Genomic DNA, 26,271 nt, shown 5'->3' with positions numbered 1-26,271 from the left:
CTTCTCACAGAAATAGCCTGAAAACAAACACGGTGCCTTCGGAGAACAGATTGCACTCGTGTACCGCGGATGAACAACATCAATCTGAAATCGCAACCCACAGTAAAAGGAAGAGCCGGGACTGCAGTGAAATATCACACTTGCCACTGACAGCATGACACCAATGGATATGCCATTAATCAAATTCCTAGTTGCTTGCAGGTACTTCATTAGCATTCACTGTGTAGCACACGGTTTCTCAGCGCACACTGCACGCATACATCCCCCCCCAACACCCCAACCAACAGTTAGCAGGTTCACAATTATATATTTATTTATGTGTACACAGACAGAATTCAAAATTGAACTTTTAGGCTGTAGCCTCAGACTACCATCCATCTGAATTTCTATTTAGCACATACAGATGTTACTCTGTTTATATATGCATATACACACAAGCGCGCGCATACACGCGCATACACACACACACACACACACGCGCGCGCACGCACGCACTCACATATCAGAGTTTCCAAAACCAGTATCGTGTCCAAAAGCGATTACTGGACACCAGACTGGCGGCCTCTAAGGCAGAAGGTCCGTGGCTCTTTGCTGCGGCCCAGTCCTGTCCCGACACATCACGGGCTGTAGCTCAGACACTGTAGCTCCCCCGTCACACAGCTGGTCACCACTGTTAGCATGCTCATAACTGCAACATTCAAATTACATCCAACACACCTAGCAAACATATATATATATAATATATATATATATATCTATATATAATCTATACATACAGTGGATATATTTACTGTGAGCGCAAGACACAAATACATTCTTTATCTCTATGCCTCTAATTTCTGTGAACTGAAAAAAAACTGTTGCAGGAAAGCAGGGACTGCATTACCGCATTACCTGTTTTCAAAAAAAAAAAAAAATTCAGCATGGCAAAATTAAGGTTATATTTAGCTGTAAATGACATACCTGTTCAGAAAAATGAAACTGTGTTTTTTTCCAAAATGATTGATTATTTATGTGGGCCATAAACACCCTCCCTAGGGGCAGGTAGCCCCCAAACCAACCACAGTTAAGCACTAATGGCTGACTACTGGAATGTACCAGGTCTAACGTCTCACTCATCACCTTAAAAATCACCGATAACATTTGCCTTGTTTAAAAAAAAAAAAAAAAAAAACCTCTGCAATGAGTAAACTTTCTTTATGAACTTTAAACATTTTCATATGATTGTGAAATTCTTTTTGGTATTTTAAAGTTATCAGAATTGTCGCCATACGCAAAAACCCGAAGAGCACCAACAGAGAGGGACTGGTACGTTATTAGATTAACCTTGACAACGAAGGCAATGGAAAAATTAAATATAGGAGGCAGTACAGTGGCATATGTGTGTAGAAGGACCATGGCGGGGGCAAATTTGTACTTTAATGGGATGGATGAACAGGTAACACACAATGGGGATGGGGGAACACTTATAATTGAAGAGGATGGACAAGGCCTGTGGAGCAGAGAGGAAAAAGAATGTAAAAACGAGAGTCTGGGTGGAGGTTAGCGGGACCTCTTCACTCCCCATTGGCAGTCTACTGTACTGCGTATGTCTTTAAAGTGCAAACTCAGGAGGGCATACTGCAGTGTTTCTGCTCCTGGGCTTCTTTTGTTCTTTTTCTCTTCCTCTATCTCCTCTCCTTAGGGTGGCGGCTTAGGGGCTCAGTAGTCCTCCACCCAGCCATTCTCCAGAATAAAGGCATCTATCACCTCCTTCATGGCCAGGTTGGGAATCAGCTGGTCTTGAGTCAGAGGACTCCGGGTAACGGGGTCAAAGTGTCCAACCCGCTGCAGCACAGAGCACAACAATTTATAAACAAAAATTTTAAGTGCTACGACACTATTATCAAGCAACCGAAAGGGTAATATAAAAAAAGACAAATGTGTTGCTTAAATCTAATCACAGCAGGGGAATAAAAATTGTTTCTCTTCACAAACTCCTGTTCAAAATGGTGAGCATATACAAAAGTAATTTGACAATGGAACTATCCCTTACAATAAAATATCAGTTTCCAACATTTTTTTAAACCAATATTTACATGAAGGATGTTACTTTTTTTTTCCAATGCCCATTTAACTGAAAGCACTTGTGACAGCACTTACAAAGAACTTAAACAAAAAGAGAGACATTTCTTTTGGCTATAACTACAACTGAAGACAAATATGGACTTGAAATATTTGATTTATTCAAGGTTAAACCAAAAGGCTTAATAATGATAACAGAAATGATCCTCTCTTGGACACTCTGCTCTAAATGTTCTCTGTAGAGCACTGATAAAGTGTCAATAATTTACCTGTAAATGCTCCTCGATGTCTTTGCGGTCGTAGGTGATTCCACTGGGCGTGATGCATGGTTCTCTCATCAGTTCAAAGCTAATCTTTCCACAGAGGTAGTCCGGGATTTCACGTTTCTGTAGACAGAAATACAGGCGACCTGTTTAGAACAGCAAGCAGACACACCGGGCCGGAGACAGAGCTCCCTGATAGAGGTGCACACTTGCCAAGTGAGAGCAGAAATTGAAGCAGCAACGATCAGAATGAAAAGTGGCTTCTTTGGAACTCAATAAGATGAGCAGCTAGAACTCACCTTTCTTTTCTCATCCACCTGAGAGAAGAGCTCGTCCATATCGGACAGGTACTTGTCCTGTTAAGGAAAGGGACGAAGGATAAATGAATGGCTCTCGCACAAATAACAGCCTCTTCTCTTGTATGTGGCTACAAACTTAAGTTCTTGGAAGAAGGGAGACGATTAAAATGAACATTTATCACCAGACCTCAATCCCATTAAAATGTTGTGCTGTAATCTGAAGCCGGATGTTCAAGCAAGACAGTTTAATACAAAAATATACTGAACTAAAACCATTTTTATTGAGGAATAAAAAAAGAATACCTTCAAATCACTGTGCAAATGTGATCAGCAGCTACAGAAAGTGCTTGGTTGAGATTACTGACAATAAATGAGGTTTACTAAATATAAGGGTGCATATCACTTTTCCATCAATAACCTTGATTAATTAAAGCATTTGTTCAGTACAAATATTGTAGTAGTGTAAAGTGTGTGTTTGTTAAATAAGAGTGGCTCCTAAAACGTGACCCGGTCTTTCATGCAGAAATCCAGGTAATTCCAAAAGGTTCACAAACACATTTCAATAATCCTTTTTCTTACATGCTTTAATATCTGTGATTAGCTTCAGATTTATAGATCAAACAGTTTACTGTGAGCCAGTCAACAACTCATCATTCAAGTGAAGATGCAGACATCCATTTGAAAAAAAGTCTGAAGTACTCACGTGTTTTGACTGAATCTTGGCTATCTCATTCCTGCTCCTGTTGTCTTCCAAGCTTTCCTCTTGTTTTTCCCTGTACTTTTCAAGCTCCCTGAATTAATGACAGGGAGCAGAGACAGTTCACTGTGAGTGCTGCTGACCTGGTCATAGTCAGAAATTAATTTAGAAATACTTCCAACAAACCACATCACTACACTGCACAGTTCAGTAACATCTTGCATGGAAGGACTTTAAAGACAGTGCCTGGTAAGACTAGTTGTTCATTATGTGGGCATCACGGTGGCACAGCAGGTAGTGCTGGAGCCTCACAGCTCCCCTGCTGTGCAGCTGGATGCAAGTTCAAAGCCATCTTTGTCTGTGTGGAGTTTTCATGTTCTCTCAGTGTTTGAGTGAGCTTTCTCCTGTAATCCAAAACCATGCTGTATTGCTGTACGGTGATTGCTCTAACTACTACTCTGCCTGCTGCCTAAAACTTTACCAATTAAAGGTAGGCCTCAAACTGCAACACAAGCAACTTTTTTTTCATATTGTTTGGGTATGTGAGTGGGTGTGTAGCAGAAACTGTGCACTGCTTATGAAACTTTTCATTAAAAAACTATTTAAAATGGCTAACAAGTCAAAAGAGTGAGTGTTGGAGTGGTTCTGAAAAGAAAAAGCAACTGAAAACAGTGCAGCATGAAAATGTAATAATATTGCAATGTATTATTCTATATTAATGTTATTTCCACCTGTATAATATGTGAAAGTAGTGAAAAAAATAACAAAGGTCTATTATATAATGCAGGATTTCTACATGTTGATTGCTTATATATCCTCCTGATTCATAAAATATATGGGAAGTTGACTTACTAAACGGAAGTTAGAATGGAACTCAGCTGTAAACTGACATGTATATACATTTTTAAATCATAACACGAAATTGCAAGAGCCAAACCAGCCATTTATGCTTCTAAACATCTAAAAATTCTGTTTTTGGAGACTACTTGGTCAAATGACATACAGATAGGGGAAGCTGGTAGTGTAGTGGTAAGAGCTGCTGCCTTTAGATTGAAAGGTTGCAGGTTCAAATTCCAACTGTAGTAACCTTGAGCAAGGTACTTACCCTAAATCGTTTCAGTAAAATTACCCAGCTGTATAAATGGGTAAATAATTGTAAATAGCTTAACATTGTAAGTCGCTTTGGAGAAAAGTGTCCGCTAAATGAATAGACGTAATTGTGAACACAAATCACTCAGAGAAGTGACACAGGCGGCCCAATAGGGGGGACTATTCCCTCTGGTTCAAAAAGTGAACCAATGTCCTGTGACGGTGCACTGCAGGTCTCACCACTTGCAAAATATGTTAAAACAAGCTCCTGATCAAGAAATATGTCTTAATGTTCCCACTAAAGTTTCAAAATGCATTAAATAAAATTATTTTAACCACCCTTGCAGCAGGCACATCGGTGATTTTTCATGTACTGAACATATTTTTAATTCATTCAGGTGATGATTTTCTCCAAAGCAACTTAAATGAGAGGCCTATACTCTAAGCTACTTACGATTTACACAGTTGGGCAATTTCAACTGGAGCAACTCAGAAAAGGTTTGCTCAAGGATACTAGAGCAGGACTTCAAACCAGAGCTCTGTGAAGGTTAGGTGACAGCTCTGACTACTACACTACCTGCTGCCCCACTTATAATGCTTCTTTAAAAATAAAAGACAGTGATATTAGTGGTACTTGACCAATACCTGGGAAAAAGCTCACTGCTAAAACTTAAACCATAAATACACTGTTTAAAATATATTTAGTCTGCTTTATATAAAACTAGAAAGTTTAAACTATAAATACGATTACTAGGTTCCTTAACCTGAATACAAGTCTAGCAGTGAGTCAGAAAATTATTTCCTCAGAACACTAAAGAAAAATTCACCTCAAGCATTTACTAACACCCAGACACTGATTTGAATAACTGAAAACACAGCTTTCGATATGCAAATGACATGTCCCAAAGCAAGTCCAACCATACTGATAAAGTTAAAGCACTAGTAAAGGAATGTGTGCAGCAACCTTGCAAATAAACACTGAAATAAACATCTGAAAGTAAATAGTCTATGCAAAACACAGCTTAGCAATACTGAGAACAAACTGTCTCAACTATTACTGAAAAGAATATTGCATGCAGTGGGTCCCCCAACTTACGAACTTCTGAGTAACAAACTTTTTGCTGTTATAAAACTTTAATGAGACAGCATACCAATTCAAACTGCCCGCCAAAACTTCACCCAATTTATTTACAGTCAGCAACTGTCAACAGTAAGCGCTGCATGATGCTTGTCAACACACTGCTGTAGCTCTGGTCAGGGTTCTGTACTGTACTTTACTTCAAAAACATCATAAAAAGGCAGCCATAGGAGTGAGAATGGCCAAGGCCCAGGTATGTGCATATGAAGCTGCGTAGAGAGAGAGAATGAGAGAGTGTGTCCATGGGTGCTGCAACGGTCTTGTCCTAAACACCTTGCTGCTTGTTTCTCAGCCCTGGGAGCTGTTTGGGTTGCTGACTTTTACATGTACATTTATTCATTTAACAGACGCTCTTTTCCAAATCGATGTACAACAGAGTAAACAAAAACGCACCTCACCAGCAGATGGAGGTACAGATCCAGACATGGATACCTCAAAGTACAGATGGTCCCCGAGTTACGATGGTCTGACTTACAACTTTTCAACTTCACGATAGTGCGACAGCGATATGCATTCAGTAAAAACCATAGTTCAACTTTTGCATTTTGATTTTTTCCCGGGCAAGCAATACGCGGTACAATACTCTCTCGTGATGCTGGGCAGTGGCAGCAATCCGCATCCCCAGTCTGCCTCATGGTCGCTAGTGTATACAACCAATACTCTACAGCGTTTTGTGTCGCCAGCATTTTTTGGATATCCCCCCCATATCTACGTTGTGTTTTGTGCACCCATCATGTCTACGAAACACCAAGCCTGCAGACCCATAATGGCCATCGCACATGAACTTGGACTTTCGCCATCGACAATCTCGACCATCTTAAAGGGTAAGAAACTATGATGTTCAGGAGGTTAGTGTATTACATGCATTTTCGACTTACAATGGGTTTATCGGTACGTAACCCCATCGTAAGCTGGGGACCGTCTGTACAGTCACTTAGTCCTAAACCACAGTTTTTTTCTCAGCATACATTACAAAAGTAGCTGAATCAGTGTGTCCTGGCACGCTGCGCGTTGCACTCAACAAACAAAGTTTTGACTAACAAACTGATTCTTGTTCCCAATTAAGTGTGTAAGCAGAGGACCCAGTGTAGTATAATTTTACTCAATCTCAAATGTTACGATAAGGTACAAAAAATTTCAATCCAAGTTGTTTTCAAACAATTTAAAATAAAATCCATTGTACAGTAGTTAAACTAAGTATTATCTCATATTTTACATCACCTTAGTCAACTTGTTCTGATCCACTGAAAAATGTCTAGTTAAGATGATCAAGAATTATTTCCATCTACCACTACACATGACACAAAAAACACTGGAGACATAATTTAAATGTACAGGGAATTGTACCACAACAGGAAGATGCTCTCACCTCTCCTTCTCTGCCAGAATGAGCTTGGTGAGATAGGCATGCAGCTCATTTTCCTGATTGATGCGTTTCTCCTCAATGCTGTTCCAGCGTTTCTTCTTGGCTATTCTGAGAGCACTTGGGATGTCATCTCCGAAATTCAGCCGCTGCTCTTTTGCCAGATTGTACGCTAACAAGACAAAGCATAAATTATACTTTTCAATGGCTGCAGTACAAGCGTAAACCACTGCCGAGAGACAGACTTCTGACCAAATAGTTACAGGTTCAATTTAACATTCAGAAATTAAGAAAACCTTTATCCCAGCTGAAAAATTATCAGATAAACTGTAAAACTCTTCATGCTATTGAGACACTGTCCAGGAAGATCCAAGTGCAGGTTTTCTTGTTCCATGTGAGCATCAAGTGACCTCTTTCAACTAACTGCTTTGATTAAACACATGTAACTCTGTTTATAACCTCTTAGCTAAGAGGAGATACAAAACCTGGATGTGTTCTACCTGTAGTTGAAAGGCCAAGTTCTAAGTTATGGAATTCGTAATAATAACAGCAGCACAAATCAGAGTAATGTTGTTCTCTCATATTAGCAAAAAAAGGCTGGTTAGAGGGCTCGAGTATTTAGGTAAGATCAGGAGCTTTGCCCAACCTCTCTGCAGGTTGCCAATCGCCTCGTCGTAGTTCTCCAGCTCCAAATGGCACTGACCCAGGAAGAAGTGCGCCTTTACCGACTGGCTGTCCAGCTCCAAAGCATGCTTACAGTCAGCCAAGGCCTTGTCATACTGCTGCAGTTTCACATAACAGAGTGCTCGGTTGGTGTAGTACACTGCCACTGAGGGGTTTCGATTCTGGAGAAAAGCAGAGGAGGAAAAAAGCAAAATAAACTATGACAATTTGTTCATATGCAGCTGTTTTACTGTTATTTCATTTTAAATAATTATTCAAGTTGAAAGTGTCTCCTGCAAGGGAGGTAATTTTGTCGACAGTGTTTCCACTACTACCTGATGCCCCCCTGTTAGTACTCACAATGGCTTTACTGTAGCACACCGCGGCCTCCTGGTACTTGCGGCTGAGGAAGAGTCGATTGCCTTGCTCTTTCAGCTCTTGGGCAGAAGCACTCTTTTCGGGGCTGCCTGCCATCTTCTCCGCCAACCCTGCGGCGCCCGCTCCACCCTGCTTCCCTATCCTGCTCCCCGTGTCTCCGGCTGGGCACCTGTCACCCCCTTGTCCCACGGCGCCTGCCTCTCCTTGGGAAAGCGAGGACAAAGAACGAGCTTTCTGTACAACACTATACAACAGAAGGTGAATGTAACATGTGTAATATCTTTCATTAAACCATTTCAAAGCTCGCTTATATGCTGAAACATTTGTGATCATAATGTAACTCAAAATGTTTGAATACTACTGTTTATTCATGTGATAAATGCTCCCTTTTCACTGAACATACTAATACCGAGTTGGAAGTTTATACCCATGCAGCTTGATGCTTCCTAATTCAAACCTCCCCCTACTGTTGAGCTCTTACTCCAAATTGATGGAATAAGAGTACTCCGCTGTATAAATGGGTAAATCACTGTAATTTGATATAACACTGGTTGACAATAATGTGTCTACAAGCTTTACCCTTATTGCTCCATGAAACGCCCGTTGTCCTGCCATATATGACACCTGTATACTCTTTAATATGTAATATTACTGAATCATTTAGGTGGAAAACTGTGAAATACGTAAATGATACACGGTCGAGTACATCATGTGTTGTGAGCTGGCTTGGTGGGTATAAGGTGCGCGATAGGCCGTCCGCCAGGCCATCCGCCCACATATCACTTGTTGCTGTCATGGGTAAAAGGGGCGATTCATCAGAGTTGCGGGGGGCGCAGTGGGTTGGGCCACAGTCCTGCTCTCCTGTGGGTCTGGGGTTCGAGTCCCGCTTGGGGTGCCTTGCGACGGACTGGCGTCCCGTCCTGGGTGTGTTCCCTCCCCCTCCGGCCTTATGCCCTGTGTTACCGGGTAGGCTCCGGTTCCCTGCGACCCCGTATGGGACAAGTAGTTCCGAAAATGTGTGTGTGTGTGTGTGTGTGTGTGTGTATCAGAGTTGCAAAAAGGGATGATTATCGGCTTTCGGGCCAAGGGCGATAGTATTTCTGAAATGTCCGACAGTGGTTGGAAGAGCACGACCAAGACTTCCAAATGCTTCCCTGGCCCCCTAATTCCCTGGACTTGAACCCAACTGAGCATCTGTGGAACCACCTCGATCGTCGTGTTCGCTCTGTGGATCCTCCGCCATGCACCCTCCAGCAGCTGTGGGATGCACTGCATTCATCATGGCTCCAGATACCTGTGACAACCTACCACCTCATATTGAGTCACTCCCAGCCCGTCTAGCTGCTGTCCGTGCTGCACATGCAGTTACTCTGAATATTAGCTGGTGGTCATAATAACGTGACTCGACCGTGTATTAGCAATGTCATGGTAACCAGCACTTCCACACTGTAAGTACATTGATTGATAAAAACATTCTTGCTACATATAAATTGACACTTAAGTTGAATGAAAATAGATATAACATACAGTATCACCGAGTTCACGTTAGCAGAACCATACTTTTTTTTGTTGAAAACGGGATAACTTATAACTAGTCCCCCCTACCCCTCAAAACATCTGAATCCCTCTCAACACAAGGGACCAGGGGTCTCAAAACACATCTTTCAGACCCACATGATCTCACCTGATCTCCTTGCAGCTCCATAAACCCTCACTATCGTCCACTTAAAAAAAGGCCGCAGCAGCCGCTAGGATTTATGAATTCTATGTTCAGTCAGCTACGTCTCTGCTGAGTTGAAGATGGATCATGATTCATGTTGTGTACTGTATAAAAAACAGGGCTTCTCGTAAACACGTTTATATAGGACGCCGGTTTGGTTAGCTAACCCAAGTACGCTAGGTATACTAACGAACACAACTAAACCTTTCCGTTTAGTTTGTTATACTACAGTGTTTTTACGTTGCCTCTCGCTTGTGTATCCTTACCAAAAGCGAACCCGTTGAAGTCACACACAGGCCTGCGGCCGCCGCACTCACTGCTCCTCTGGGCGGCTTTTCACAGCACGCAACGCCGAGGCCGCTTCGGTACGTCCGGCCTCGTTGGGCTGCCTTCGCCCCTTCTTTATTTACCCAAGTAAATGAGGCAGTCGCTCGGAAGTGGAATCGTACACGTTACACATGCTGTCATTTACACACAAACGAGGTTTTAAAAGTCCATCCCGTCACTGACTTTTTTTTTTTTTTCCTCAGCCGTGCTAGTTGCTATGCAGTCCTTGCCTTGTTTTCATGGTGACGCAGCACGACCGGAAGTGCGTGATCGTGCGTGTTGACGTAGTGCGCTCGGCTCGTGTCACGGTGCTGACAGGTTACATGGGTCCGTCCAGTACGACGAGTTGAAACGTATTCGTTGTAACCATAAATGCGAATTTTGATTTTTTTTTTTTGCTTTAGTGAGACTATGTAGCACACTTTAACCAAGGTCTTTTTTAAAAAAATAAAGGACGTTTTTTTTTTTTTCTTTAAAAAAATCAGGAAAAAATCTGTATTGCTCAAGTTACATATGATATAGAGTTATAATTTTCCCGCGGACTGGTTCATAAAAACATAATCTTTAGAACCCTGAAAACATTAGGTGCTGCTGTGGAGATTTTTAATAAATACTTTCGTCAAATGTCTCTCTTTGCATGTCACAAACAGGCCCGAACTGTGGCACACTTTTTAACTGGAAGCACATGAAGCAGAGATATTTATAAATACAAAACAAACACCAGTTTATAATAAGTCATGTGAAAAATTTGTATGTTTAAAAGTGCACCTTTGCGACAAACGAAATTACCTTTTGCATCGATACTATCGCTATTGGAAACTGAGGTTATTGTTACCGTGGTATTACAACAGAGTCGCTTGATGGTATGCGATAAGTTGCCAGTGAAATGTGAACCTTCTTGTGTAGAGAACATTTATCTGGTCAGGAGTGATAGGAGACCAGGCCATATCACACCTAGTTGTGTTTCTCTCTCTGTGTGTGTGTGTGAGAGAGAAAAAAAAAAAAAGGCAGCTCTGCATACACTCCATGCACTTAATGAAAATATTTAGTTTATTTCCATCCCAGTGCAGTCTCTCATTCCAGAGCACAGCTGCTATGTTTAAAACCACTATTACCTGCTGTACCAAACTGAATTATTCATTTAACTGACACTTTTCTCCAAAGAAACTTACAATGTCAACAATTATTCACCCATTTATACAGCTGGGTAATTTTACTGGAGCAATTTAGGGTAAGTACCTTGCTCAAGGGTACTACAGCTGGACATGGGGATCGAACCTGCAACCTTTGGGTCCAACAGCAGCAGCTCTGACCACAATACTCCCAGCTGTTCTCCAGCTGAATTGATGCAGTCAGAATACCTTGGTGTATGAGGGGTAAATGGTAACGATGACAACGACAACACACACTTTGTCAGAACCGCTTGTCCCATACGGGGTCACGGGGAGCCGGAGCCTACCCGGCAACACAGGGTGTAAGGCCGGAGGGGACACACCCAGGACAGGACGCCAGTCCATTGCAAGGCACCCCGAGTGGGACTCGAACCCCAGACCCACCGGAGAGCAGGACCGTGGTCCAACCCACTGTGCCACCGCACCCCTCTACAACAACAACAACAATACAGTAATATGGGGGGCGCGGTGCAGCAGCTTTGGCCAGATCCTGCTCTCTGTTGGGTCTGGGGTTGGAGTCCTGCTTGGGGTGCCTTGCAATGGACTGGCGTCCCGTCCTGGATGTGTCCCCTCCCCCTCCAGCCTTGCGCCCTGTGTTGCCGGGCTGGGCTCCAGTTTGCCACAACCCCGACTTGAGACAAGCGGTTTCAGACAGTGTGTGATGATGACAATAATAATAAATCCTCACTGATATTGCTCAAAGAAATGATCAATAAATGACCATAAGGAGAACATACTTGGGCTGGACCATCCGACAAATTTCTAGCAGCAATCCTATTGTCCTGTCCACAGACAGGCTGGTGGTGACAAATTGCTTTTAATGTTCATGGATAATAAGCATCATTAATGGTTCATGCATTTTTACCGAAGTACGCTTTCCGGTGACATTAAAGTGAGCCCTGCTGCGCAGATGTTCATGAGAATTTTGCAAAAAGCAGCCGCAGTCGCTTTTACTGTGCTGCATCTTTGCGTGTAATTGCAGGATGGACATTTTGCCGAAACTAAGACGAGAAAGTCTTGGAATCTCTTTAACGTTCTGAAAATCCGCACGTTAACAGAATATATTCTTGCACCTTGGAGGTTTACGTCCTTAGTTAAAAAGAGAAGCATAACAAAAGAGCTGGATGATAAGAGAATGAAAGGCAAAACCCAGCCTATTCAATGAATATTATGCAAATGGAAACGGGCGATACGACTTCGGCAAGAGCCCTTTTCTGCTGTACCGGCTAAGACACCCGAGGGAAGAAAAGGGACTTGCTGAGTTGGAGAAAGAAGTCATGGATCAAATTTCCTTCACACCTTCAATACTGAAGTCAGACCGGGGAATCCTGCACATCCTTGAGGTCGTGCTCTGTGCCGTTTCATTTCTCCTGGTTTCGTTCAACCAGCATCCCATGCACACCTTCTGGGTCTGGTGCATGTTCACGTGGGCCTTCTGCTTTATTATGACTTTGATCATTATGGTCATTGAACTCTTCAAGATCGATTTGCTCTTGAAGTTCTTTCAAATCATGGACTGGGACGACTTCGCTCTTGGGATGGCTATGCTGTCGACAATCATGGTCTTTTCAGCCTCAGTAATATACCCGGTTTTCTACGCTTGTCTTCATTGTTTTGTGTCAATTTTGGCCTCCATCACATCCTGCCTCTGCTTTATTGCTTATGCCGTTGAAGCTGTTAGAGGCAAACTGAGTATAAAGGGCAGCTATCTCTCCATCATGCCAGGCTTCTTCAAAGTCCTGGAGGCCTACGTGACCTGCATAATCTTCATCTCACTCACCGGGTACGTCGGAAAGCCGGGGCTCTACTGGTGCATTTTGGTGTACATTGTACCGTTCCCGGTGACCTTGCTTGTCATCGTTGTGAACGTTCTGCAGCTGTTAAAAAGATGCCTACCTTTTCAGCTGAGCAAAATTGTGATCGTCTTCTTGGTCGTATCCGTGCTGCTGTACATCACCGCAGCCATCATATGGCCAATCTACAGTTTCAAAGGAATCACCCGCCCAACAGACTGCGGGCCCAACAACTGCATCTGGAACATCATCTTTGTCGTCACTTTGGGAACATATGTTAACCTCGGCCTTTTCACTGTAGATCTGATTCTAACCGTGCTTGGTTTGTGTGGGTTTAGGGACTCCTAACAAACTTTACTTATATTCTTTCCTGTATCCATTGCATGTATTCAGAATTACACCTTTCTAAGCTCGGGTTTTGTGGCACGGGTTTTTGGCTACTCAGTATTCCAGTGCAGAAATATCTTTCATTAGGAACTTTTGGGCTGTTCAAGGGCAGGACAAAAATGACTGAATTAAAAGGATGGTTTAGATCAAGCGAGGTTGAATGCTCAGGCTCCACAGGGGGTCCTACCGTTGTACCCTTGAGAGTGCACTGGTACAGCATCCTCTTCTATGAATGGGTAAAATTGCAAAAAACCTATGCTGTTTAAGTTTCAATGAACAGAAGTTCAATCAGTGCTCAGTTAATTACATTTACTTATTTAGCTGATATTTTTCTCCTAAGTGACTTACAATGTTAGTTTGCCTACAATTATTTACCCCTTTATAGAGCTAGGTAATGTTCCTAGAGCAATTTGAGGGTAAGTACCTTGCTCAAGGACACTGCAGATAGAGGTGGGGCTCAAACCTACAACCTTGGGTTCTAAGGGCAGCAGCGTTAACCACTATGCTACCAGCTGTCCCTTTATAGTATAACATCATAACACTGTATAGTTATCAGTACTGTCAGTAACTCTTCTGTTATGTAAATCTTTGGTGTTCCTCAGCTTATAAATCATTATATGTGTGGTTTGTTTTATATGTGTGTTCTCACCAAAAGTTTAGACTTGGGTAGAGGTTGTGCAAACTGCTATTCAATTCAGAAATTTATGTAAAACTAGTTTTGGTTATACTTTTGGTCATAAGATGTAGCGTTCTGCGCAATAAGTGCAATCGTTTCAGTAAAATTGTCAATGTGTAAAAGATGGCGAGAGTATTTACTGCATCTGTGAAACATTTGTTTCAGGAATTCATCAGTTTAAGACAATTATCAATTTTAAAAATTTTAGGAAGCGTTTTTGTGTGGTGCTGTTGAATTTGGTTGTTTCAGAAAATAAACGCGTCGTCTAATGACTAACGGACCTTTTTTTGTATGTGTGATTTGTTATTGCTACAGCTGTTTCACTTATTAGGTAACAAGCTCTGCTTACTTTCAAACCAGATCGCCAACGTCAACATTAGCAATGGAACATCATGTGAAAATTGCAGTTAAACGGTATTTTGCGAGCCGCAATAACCAAGCTGTATAAGTTTCCAAGCCAATGCTTGCTACCATCTTACCTTGATGTCCACATGATCCATTGCCCAGCTGAAACTATCAAAGTACTCAGACTGAGTAAAGCAAGCTGACGTTGAGTAAACTGTAGCGCTTCGCATTTACGTGACATTTATTCATTTAGTTGACATGTTTCTCCAAAACAACGTTAAGGTACCTACAACTATTTACTTGTTTATACAGCAGGATAATTTTACTGGAGTAATCTTGGGTAAGTGCCTTGCTCAAGGGTACTACAGCTGGAGGTGGGACTCAAACCAACAACCTCTGGGTTCAAAGGAGCAGCCCGAACTACTACACCATCTGGATTTTACTTTTTGGATTTCTAGCATATGAGCTACCTGGCCCGTATTCTTAAGTTCTTTGGCTAGTTTTACTTTGTGCCTGAGTTTATGGGACACTTGATAGTGTAGCAGTGGAGGATGACTTGTGACACAAAGGAAGTGAGTTTAAATCCCGGTCCTGGGTCTCATGAACCTAAGGAGGAGCAACTCATGAAAATGTCAGAGAGGCAGTCTGAGGCAGTCCCTGTGGTATGTCACTTAGTACACTTAGAGCCCCTGAAGATCCTCTGTGTCCAGCCAGCGTCCTCTTATTTGAACCCTTTCTCCTGTCATACTGTCCATCAAGATACTTACCATGAAGTCATAAAAATCACCCAGCTATATGAATAGGTTAATAGCTGTGCCCAATCACTCGCTACACTCCTCTACCTCTTCCCACTTGATGGTCCTACACATAAGAGGTCCAAAATCAGACCCAGAACCAAAAACCTTTGGGTTTTTGTGTGGTGGAGAAATCTACCCCTGTCATTCAGGACTACTGAATCTCTTTCTATATTTAAGACAGGTTTCAAAACTCCCCTCATTCGTGCTCACTTCTCCCATGATTTGTGAGTGCATGATAAATGCGTAAGTCTTAATATTTAATAATGTGATTAGAAATGGTTTAATAATGGAAAATCATATGCAGCTACTGTGATGTACATTGGTTCATATGGTGGAATGTGACTGTACTCTAGAGTCATGTGTCTGCATCCAAATGTCTCTTTCTACTGATGTGAAGAATTTTTTGGTATTTTCCTCTGAGATGTGTGTCACTTTGGAGAAAAAGCATCGGCTAAATTAATAAATGTAAATGTAAGTAGCTTAGTACACAAACATACCACTGCAAGTCACCTTGGACCAAAGTGTCGGGTAAATAGCAGTTAATAATAATTTCTAATACGTTATTGTGTTTGTTTTCCATTTACCTGACTAGTTTAATCGACAAAACATAATTGTTTTGGTACACCACACGTGAGGGGGAACCTGAACAGCATGTCTTTGGACTGCGGGAGGAAACCAGAGCACCCTTAGGAAACCCATACAGACTTGGGGAGAACATGCAAACTCCACACAGACTGAGCGGGGATCGAACCCACGTCCTCTCGCATCACCCAGAGCTTCCCATAGATTAAATTCTACGTTCAAAAGTCACATGTAAAAGATAACTCTAAAAACAATCTATATAAACAGTAACTATATATAATGCACAGGGGTGCAGTGGCGTGGTGGCGCAGTGGGTTGGACTGGGTCCTGCTCTCCGGTGGGTCTGGGGTTTGAATCCTGCTTGGGGTGCCTTGCGCCGGACTGGCGTCCCCTCCCCTGCCAGCCTTACGCCCTGTGTTGCCGGGTTAGGGTCCGGTTCCCCGCGACCCCGTATGGGACAAGCGGCACAGAAAGTGTGTGTGTAATGCAAACTACATTACATTAACATAAATGAACTATGTATAAAATAAATATTGTATAACTATACATAAACTAAGTTCCCTAAAACTCAAAAAATTATGTAGATATAAAAGGGAAAATCCAAAATGTCAAGATTTACATAAAATTTATGGAACGGAAGAACTGCAATACAGCAATTTCATGTTACCGCACCCTTCCCACGTTGGTTATCACAGGACAAAGAACTGTGGGTGGTATTTAGTGAAGGGACTGCAATTTTTTACTAAGTAAACTCCACTTGATACACGTCATTTGGCTCCATAAACGGATAAAGCGAAGGCTCTGTGTCATTACGTTTGAATTCGCTGGAAGATAGCGGTGCCGTCAAACCCGGACCGTCCGACCAAGAGCACGTGCTAAAGATCATCCCTCCGGAGGTTTAATAGCACGGGCTGCTCGGGCGCCTCTAAACTGAGGGCTGTGGAAAAATGTGTTGCGGGTTGTTTAGTAGCGTGGAGCATATCCTGCGCCTGCTGGAGATCATCTTGTGCGCGGTGGTGTTCGCCATAGCTACCTACCATGGTGCCTTGATACATCCCTATGGTGTCTGGTGTGTGTTCACCTGGCTTTTTTGCTTTGGGGTCTCTTTGTTCATCCTAATCATGGAGATAACGAAGTGGAAGGACTTGCTGGTAATTTGTCTGCCCAAGTGGGATGACTTCACCTGCGGCATGACCATGCTGTGCTCGCTCATGATGCTCTCCGCTTCGTTCATCTACGCCGTTCGATACGCACGCCTGCCTTGGATCGACACCATTCTGTGTGCGGCGGCTTCCTTTGCCGGACTGAGCGTCTATGTGGCGGATGCTGTGATGGCGAAACTGAAATGTCCAAGTGGCTACCTCTCCAACATACCCGGGTTCCTCAGGGTCATGGAAGCCTTTGTTGCCAACATCATCTTCTCCGGTGTCGGCAGCTACTTTTTGGGCATATCTCCAGAGTACAGGCCAAGTGGCATGATCTGGTGCAGCCTGATTTATTCCATCTGCTTCATAGCTACCGTGGTCATCATGGTCCTTCACCTCATCAAGTTCCTCAACATACTTTGCTGCCCTTTGGACAAGGTTGAACTAGTATTCAACGTTCTAGCTGTGCTGATGTATCTGTCTGCAGCCGTCACTTGGCCTCTCTATGGGTATTATTACAAATACCACTGTGAGAACTGCTACTACTGCTGCCTGGTTGACGAGACTGTCGTCACGGTCATGACCGTAATCAACCTGATCCTCTACGTCGTGGACCTGGCTTATTCCATCATTGCCATTAAGAATCGCATATGACGTGAGCAAACCTGTTTGATGCCTCGAAAGTAAAAATGTGAAAACAGTTCATGCAATTCGCTTCTAACCATCTTCCCTCATGTTGCGGTGCTGATGTCGAAAACAGCGCTCACCGTGAACATAGTAAACTTTTGTCATTGTGACCAAGCCATTCATTGTCAATCATTGTCACATGCATGTCTCCAGAATGTACTTTTAAATCAGCATTTAATCTGCTACGCACGAGTGTCGAAATTCACAGAATATGCTTCTAGCTCCGATTCACTAATATGTTGCCAATAACATAATGCAACAAATTTTGTTTTTTTTGCATTTTCCTTTTAGTTTTGTAAGATTAAACGCACATTTGGCGTCAGTTCGTACTATGTGTCAGCTTTTCCAAAAATATTCCACATTCTTGAAATTAACCAACTTTGGTGCTGGGTTCAAAGTACCGAATATTCCAGTACTTTTTAGCATCTGATGCTCTGATTTTTCAAAATTTTTTGGTACTTTCTAGAATGTTCTGGTGCCTTCTAGAAGCTTCCAATGGCGGTAAAGTACCAAACTAAAACTGACACTCAAAGAACTAGTGGTATTTTTGTAATCGGTCAACTTTAACTAATCGTCATCAATGCAAAAATCAACATAACTAAGAACTTTGATGAATTTATGTTGCTTTGTGTAGTGTAATACTATAATGTGCTGATAATTCTGTGGCCTTTTCTCAGCTAAAATGAAATTATGTGGTTCCTTTAGGAGATACATATAAAAAATGACACTGAAAACTGAAGGAAGTTTTTTCTTTCTTTTAAATTGATCAACGTTGCTAATAAAGTGAGACCTGAACAATTTCTGGAGCGACTGAGCCAAGCAGATCGGCCCTAATCAACTCTTTCTCATAGAGCATCTTATTGTGTTACACTTACATACATGTCATATGGGTTCGGTCTCATATGTGGGATGAACCTTTTCTTTAATTATGTGTTAGAAATGTGTTTTTTCTTTTTTTGCTGGTTATTCGCTACACAATGGAGAGGATACTTGATCCTTCAGACCAAGGATTAAAGCTCTTGCTCCTCTCGCTCCAGCAGCCCCTGGAAGTAGAGGAAGTGGGCATTGCAGCGCACCGGGCTCTTGTTGGGACAGGACTGGATCTGCTCCGGCTTCAGGGAGGCAAAGGGGTTCGCTCCGCTTCCTCTGATGTGGACCTCCAGCTCGGTCAAGATCTGGAGCGAGTAGTTCAGCTCCTGCTCACTGCGCAAGGGGACGCATGGAACAGACACACACACACACACACACACACACACACACACACACACACACACACACACACACACACATTTACACTTATATGACACTTTTCTCCACTGCGACTTACAATGCTAAGGTATTTACACTGATTTATCCGTTTATATAGCCGGGTAAGTTTACTGGAGTAATTTAGAGTAAGCACCTTGCTCAAGGGTACTAGAGCTGGAGGGGGGATTTGAACCTGTGATGTTTCGGTCCAAAGGCAGTAGCTCTAACCACTGAGATGCATTTTAAAAACCTATTCCTCTATGAACACAAAGTACATGCAGTATATTATACATACGTTTTTTAGACGCATACTTTGATTTGCATATGCAGGATGAGTTTGGCTGAGTCATACTATATTTATAAGCATACGTGCACAGACACTGTCAAACACCAACAAGGAAGATGTGAGAGAGACCGCTGTATTTTAAGTCACATGAGGAATGAGTGCTGTAGGAGACACAGTCATAAAGTGAGTGCTTCAGTCTCTGGGGTGTCCGGGGTGTCCGAACACTTCCCTGTGAGTTGAGATCTTATAAAAATCCCATTCCATGTGCTGGGTGGATTTCTGGGTGCACCCCCCCCCCGTCATTCCGCACATGTAATTGGGCTGGAAGAGCATAAGAGGTTAACGGACGGGCGAGACGTACTCTAACATGGTGAAGAGTGAGGGGATGTTGTAGTCCCGAAGAAGGAGCAGAGTGGGCAGCCAGCTGTCCTCCATGGTCTGACAGGCATCAAACCCTGAAAGGGATGGGGGGGGGGTCACTTAGAGCAGGGAGGAGTGACCATGAAGATTTACCAATGGAGAAAAGCCCTCAAAGAAAAATATGCAGCGAGTTACAGCAGAATATCATGATAAAAGTTGCGTTGGGTTCCTAAGTGGTTTTGTTATAGTAAATTAAGATCCGGCTCAACCAGTTGTTCCATCACAGGATCTGGGTGATGTATAAACGTGGCGATATCAGGACAGAATTTAAATGCATGGAAATGACCTGACAATAAATGCTTTCATTCCAGAGATAAGGTGGAAGGACCAGCTGCTATTGCTTTGACAGTTGGATGAGAGTCACCCTCAGTTACCCTGCTGTCACCTGTGAGTTCTGCCATCCTCTTCCTACAGTCCCAATGGGAGAGACACATTTATTCATTTAACTGGCACTTTTCACCAAAGCAACTTATAGTGTTAATGGATCCACAATTATTTATCCATTTTTAGAGGCAAAAATTTTTTTACTAAAGCAATTTAGAGTAAGTACCTTCCTCAAGGGTACTAGAGCTGCAGGTGAGACTTAAACCTGTGGGTCCAAAAGCAGCAGCACTAACCACTATGCTATCCACTTCCCTGTATCCCAGAGGGCAATAATATGAAGATGACAGGAAGTTTTTTTTACCTGGATGGAATCCCACCACTAGATCAGGCTTGGCTGCTTCCTGCTTCTCCACCAGATCCTCCCAGAATTGATGGTAAAGGCCCTTGTAGGCGCTGATGTAGACTTTCCCTCGGGGTCCAAAGGCCGTAAGAGGGGGTCTCATAATGGGTCCACCTACCACCTCTGGTCCCACCATAACCACCTCCAGGCCCTGGTGGCCAGGGAACATGCGGCTCAGTTCATCCAGGTCAGTGAGACGTGCCCCCATGGTCTCAAAGTCAGCGACCCCAGCGAGGTGAATGGTGAGGGGCCGGGAATACGGGTCGAGACCAAACAAGCGCAGACCCAGGCCCAGCGTGAGGGGCCTGGACAAGAACTCGGTCGTCACTCGCCATACCGACTCCCGCAGGTCGCCGTCCTCTGGTCGAGGCCGACAAGCGTCGGTCCACAAATCCTTCATGTGGGACCCAGACAAGATGGTATCGAGACGGGGATCCAGGTCACCCTGCATGGAGAGCCAGTCCTCCCAGCTCTTCACGTCGGCCGCAGGCCGTGACCACTGCTCCGTGGGGAAAGGAAGGTCTCCTGTTGTGAGAGTGACAGAAAGACAAGGACAAATTGAACAATGCAGTGTTTGGATTTCACAAAGTCAGTTGACTTACTGTATATTGCACTTGTTATTTGTGAGGTTTTGGCTTTTGATGTGATGTGCATGTTTTTGGAAAATTTGTCTCTATCCGTCCATCCCAGATTGTCCAATATTGTCACGCAGAGCCGAGACGGCTGGACCGAAGTGCAGAGTCATTCGTCTGGAATCAAGGGATCAGGCAAGTTCTCGGTGTCGGGGACAGGCAAGGGTCGGTCGATTGGCGAACGGGGTCAGAACGAAGATCCACGGGCGTGGTCAGGGGACGAAGCGAAGGGTCGGTCGAGCGGCGATCGGCATTGGAACGAGGATCCGTGGACGTGGTTGGGAAACAAAGCGAGGGGTCGAAAACCAGAGAACGTGGACTATCAACTAGAGGTGCGTGTGAACGAGACGTCACGAGGAAGGGCGGTTGTCCCTGACGAGATTCCGCAAAGGTATGGGAGCTGAGGAAGGTCTTTTAAGTGTGAGCAGTTAGTCAGGACCTGGAGTCAGGTGCTGTCAATTGGGTTGTGGGCGTGAATGTGACAAATACAGAGTTGCAGTGTAACACTGGTACTGAATCCTCATTTTCTAATTCTCCCACAGTAAGAACTATATTTCTTTAGAATGTGTTCAAAGAAAAAAGAAAATAAAACCATTTGGTCATTCAGATCCAAATTTCAAAGTAAATTCACAAGAAGACTCTCCCTGCTGAAAAAACACTCTTGCTATTCATTTAGTGTGTTCAGATCCTGTAAACGGAAAACATAGTAACACAACACTGGACTGGAGTAACAACGGTACCATCACAGTACAGAGTCTGTCTTTAAGGGTGACGCCTGTACTTGTTCACTTCTTGTGCACTAAAAGTGTTATGTCGTATTTGTCTTCAATGTTGGACATGCAAATGTAAGACAAGAGGGACGACCGGAACCGGCGGGATGGTGGCACGGCGTGGTGGTGCGGCTGCTCTTTCTACTTCTTGACAATTCCCTTTCTTGAATTTTTGACATATTTTAAGTCTTCCTCCACGTGCGGTTGTACAGTATAGCCTCAAACAGCAGCGTGTACTTTTAACGTTTTTGACTAAGCGAGGGAGGACTAACGTGGTCGGACCCAAGCTTACTTTCGGGGCCGGGAGTTGGTTTGGCGTTCGGCCGTGATGTTATGTCGACTGAGCGACCGTCCCTTCGTACCCCTGGATTCCCACTAGATAGCGTATGATTATTGATTGTAAGCACCTGCTGTTGTAATATGGATTTTGGGGACATTGTTAAAGACTTACATTTACATTTATTTATTTAGCAGACACTTTTCCCCAAAGCCACTTCCAATGAACTCTATGTAGTGTTATCAGCCCACACACCATATTCACCGCGGTGACTTACATTGCTAGATACACTACTTACACTGGGTCACTCATCCATACATCAGTGGAACACACACACTCTCTGTCACTCACACACTATGGGGGAACCTTAACAGCATGTCTTTGGAGTGTGGGAGGAAACCAGAGCACCCGGAAGAAACCCACAAAGACACAGGGCAGACATGCAAACTCCACACAGACTGAGCGGGGTTCGAACCCGTGTTCTCACACCACCCAGGTGCTGTGAGATTTTGCTGAAAGGAGAAGCCGACCAGAGAAATTTTCTTAGGAAATCCATAGAAATTCTCGAATCATATTTTTGGGATTTAATGTTGAAGTTTTTGTTGCACTAAAACATCCGCATCACAGTCTTTTTCCTTATTTTTTCCCTCCTTCATAGGGCCTGGCAATGTGTCCCCAGTGACTCATGGGAAATGCAGCACTGGGTACTATACATGTCCATAATGGGGGCAACCGCCTCTGTGCTCGATCTCCGTCTCCTCTGTAAACAGGATCATCTGCATGGCTTACATGACAACCAATTAATGCAAACAGAGATGCTGGGGACGGACCCCCCCCCCCCTTTCCATACCTGTGAACAGCAGCCACTCGACCAGCCTGTCAATGGCTACGAGGCGGAGCTGCTTACAGAACTTCTTGTGCTTTGGCCAGTCTTCTTTCTGGCACTCCTTACCGCAGTAATACACATTGAGACACCTGGAGCAAACATGTATATACGCAAATTTACACATCATTCATTTTTACTGGTAATACCACCATATTTTTACCTTTGGAAGTTTTAAAGCTCTAGTTCCTGCTCCAGGCTACACACTGTACTCAAAGTTACATTCATCTGACTTTTTTTTTTCTAAAGTGACTTACAATATTAAGCTATTTACAATTACTGATCCATCGACACAGGTGGGTAATTTCACTAGAGTAATTTAGGGTGAGTACTTTGCTCTAGAGTACTACAGCTAGAGGTGGGAATCGAACCCGAGACCTTTGGGTTCGAAGGCAGCAGTGCTAAGCACTATGATACCGGCTGTTTGCCATCCAGACCCATTTCTGAACATCTCACAGCCCAGGAGGATGTGAGGCACCAGCGCTGCCCACTGTGCCGCCGTACACAAAGTGAAAACCCACGTGAGAGACTATGTGTTCTGGGCCTCTGTTGCACACGGACAGCTGCGATGATCATTGTCATAAATCATACTGAATTATTGCTGCTCAAATCATTTTCAGCGTCAGGGTTCGTGTGTCACCTGCCGGTCCGCCATCCTGGATACAGGTCAGAGCGCCACCCGGTGGCTTTCTTTGGGAAACACGAGCACATGGGAAGGACAAGGCTTGGACTCACCCAATAGGGGGCTTGAGTAAATCGGCGGTGGTGCCGCCCACCTCGCGACTTTGAGCTTTTTCCCAGCATTCCCCACTCACGTGGCACAGCGCTTGAGGGCGTTCGCATCCGAGAAGTCGCCGGGCAGCTTCCTGCAGCCTGCGCAGAACTTGAAGCTCTCCTCCATCTTCTGGAACATGTCCTTGGGAGAGCGGAAGACAAGAGCGCTGTCCCTCATGCCGCTCCCTGCAGAGCCGCTGGTGTGAAAGAAGACTTTACGTTAACATTTATCTGATGCTCTTCTCTGAAGACACTTACACACCTTAAAGGTGCAATCATTCGTAACATATGCAGCTGGGAACTTTTTCTCTTTCTTTATTGGAGTGGTTTGGGGTAAATACCTTGCTCAAGGGCACTAAGTTAGAAATCAAGACTGAACCTATGACCTTTTGAGCCAAAGAGAGTAAGTCTGACCACTATGCTACCAGTCATCCTGCTTTACTACAGTGAAGATGCACACAAGATGCTTTTACCACGGTAACACAAAGTGCATGCTGATCAGGGCCGAAATGCAACACGGTGTGTGTCGAACAGGAGCACGGCTACTATTTATAACCTGGTGTGACATACAAGCTGTGCGTGTGTTCCAAACACCGCTGATTTTTACTTCACAAACACTCCATAGAGCTTATTTGTCAGAAAGTGCACAAAGGAAATAGTGATTAAAAAAAAAAAAAAAAAAAAAAAATCAGTTAACTTTTCATTACTGTTATTATGTAATTTCCATTATTTTCTCAGTAATCATACCAAGGAAAAAACACTGCATCAAAGTCCCTGCATTAGGTACATAGTCATATTTTCACATTTGACAAGTGTGTGTGCTGGTGGTTATGGCCACAAATGCCTCAACAGAACTGCTCCCATCTACAAGACCTGATCGTCCGCTACACCCCAACCACACCGCTACGTTCTTCCACATCTTCCCGCTTGGTGGTCCCTCGCACGAAAGGTAAAACACGGAGCTTCTGGGTTCTGGTTCCGTTGTGATGGAACGACCTCCCCCTGTCGCTCAGAACTGCTGAATCTCTGTCCACATTTAAAAAGGGTCTTAAAACTCACCTCTTCCAGACTCACTTCTCCCATGATCCTCTTAAGTTCATGTAAGGCGTAACTGTTCCGGGGACAGCTGGTTGTGTGGTGATTCGAGTTACAGCCTTTGTACCCGAAGGTCACATGTTCTATTCTCACCTCCAGCTGTAGTACCCTTGAACAAGGTACTTACCCTGAAATACTCCAGTGAAATTACCCAGCTGTATAAATGGGTCAATAATTACAAGCTTGTAGTAATTGTAACCTTTATATTATGAGTCACTTTGCAGAAAAGCATCAGCTAATCGAGTGAATATTCATGCTCTCTAACTTTGTGATCATAAGTGTTTAGTAATGGATACTAAGTTGATACTGAGTAGATACTGAGTAGCTGATCACACAGCTACTCCTGAAATGTAAATGTTTAATTAAAAAAGAAACAGGAATGTGATTAGGAATTTTGGATATTTGGATAAAGTTTTATGCAGCTACTCGTGTGACGAACATTGGTTCACAGGGTGGAAAGAAACAAACCAACTGCACTTAAGAATCACATCTACATCTATGTCCCTTTCTCCTAATCTAATGCACATTATGTAATTATGTATATTAATGTAATGCACATATTGGATTTTCTATGAGATGTACAGTACTGTGCAAAACTTTTGAACAGTACGAGTACGGCATCAAACGGATGGGTCCGTACAAGACAAGTTTTAATAGTTGGTTTTAAAATTAAAATTAAATCCAAATGGACACTGGAGGTGTTCAGTCAAGGTCACAACACAACAGCCTACCGTTTGGACTCGGTCATCGCAGCGATCCCAGTGCAGCCAGTAGGTATTTGGAAGGCGATCCCAGTGGATGAGTACTTGGAGAGACAACCCCAGTCAGAGAGAGTACTTGGGTAGGCGATACCAGGACGGAGAATGAGTACTTGGAAAGGTAATCACAGTCCACGGAGTACTTATGGTAGGCGATCCCAGTACGGAGGTACAATCCCAGTCCACAGAGTGAGTACTTGGTTCGTTTGGACACACTGCAGTCGAGCAGACCCTTCTGTCACAGTGGAGTCTGACACTATTTATACACTTTGAGGCCCGACAGCTGCCGGCAGCTCGGTGCTGGAAAGTTCCAGATCAACTAAAGATCTTCGTTTACTCGGCGAGGCGCTGTGTGGAGCGAACCGGTACTGAGAGACACGTGCAGCGGTGTAACTCACTTCAAACACATGATGTGTCTTTGGGCTGTGGGAAAGAACGGGGAACCGGCAGACGGGGGTCGAACCCACGTCCTTTCACACCACCTGACTGTGAGACTCAAAGCGCTGCTTGCTGTGACACCGGACACTACAACTTACACCATCCGTTCATCCCATTCCTGAGCGGGTCGCGGTTATCCGGAGCCTATCCTGGAAGCATTTTGGGGGGGGGGGAGACACTGGACGGGACGCCAGTCCATCGCAAGGCAATTTTTCACCGCAAAAATTGAGAAAACAATTAAATAATATAACCTGGAGGTAAATACTAAACATACCAATAAGTCAAGTAAGGTCATGTATAACAGAGTAAAATTCTTCAGGAGCGAAGATGTTCTGCAGAGTTCACAATCCCACCCCTGAAACTACAGTAAATACAGTACTG

General features: G+C 43.6%; 2 protein-coding genes across 3 annotated transcripts; both read right to left on the bottom strand.

Moving 5' to 3' along the window:
- Positions 1-1,174: 1,174 nt before the first annotated feature.
- stub1 (STIP1 homology and U-Box containing protein 1) lies at positions 1,175-10,260 on the bottom strand. Its single transcript, XM_018734897.1, has 8 exons — positions 9,941-10,260; positions 7,937-8,157; positions 7,560-7,758; positions 6,920-7,085; positions 3,330-3,417; positions 2,627-2,683; positions 2,334-2,450; positions 1,175-1,827 (listed from the first exon to the last, which is right to left on the bottom strand). Exons 2-8 carry the CDS (start codon positions 8,048-8,050, stop codon positions 1,702-1,704), a joined length of 867 nt encoding a protein of 288 aa, XP_018590413.1. The 5' UTR covers positions 8,051-8,157; positions 9,941-10,260; the 3' UTR covers positions 1,175-1,701.
- Positions 10,261-18,361: 8,101 nt separating this feature from the next.
- On the bottom strand, positions 18,362-26,256 carry LOC108923888 (putative protein MSS51 homolog, mitochondrial). 2 transcript variants are annotated; one of them, XM_029246904.1, is made up of 6 exons: positions 25,426-26,256; positions 23,641-23,796; positions 22,793-22,917; positions 20,225-20,788; positions 19,481-19,574; positions 18,362-18,788 (listed from the first exon to the last, which is right to left on the bottom strand). In XM_029246904.1, the coding sequence occupies exons 1-6, from the start codon at positions 25,440-25,442 to the stop codon at positions 18,596-18,598; spliced, it is 1,149 nt and encodes a 382-aa protein (XP_029102737.1). In that variant the 5' UTR covers positions 25,443-26,256; the 3' UTR covers positions 18,362-18,595. The 2 variants fall into 2 exon arrangements, with proteins under 2 accessions (XP_029102737.1, XP_029102738.1); XM_029246905.1 differs by lacking the exon at positions 25,426-26,256 and adding an exon at positions 24,659-24,683.
- Positions 26,257-26,271: the final 15 nt, after the last annotated feature.

The sequence above is a fragment of the Scleropages formosus genome, chromosome 20 (genome assembly GCF_900964775.1).
Source record: "Scleropages formosus chromosome 20, fSclFor1.1, whole genome shotgun sequence".
NCBI classification, from domain to species: Eukaryota; Metazoa; Chordata; class Actinopteri; order Osteoglossiformes; family Osteoglossidae; genus Scleropages; species Scleropages formosus.
This window is presented reverse-complemented; position numbering and strand designations above follow the sequence as displayed.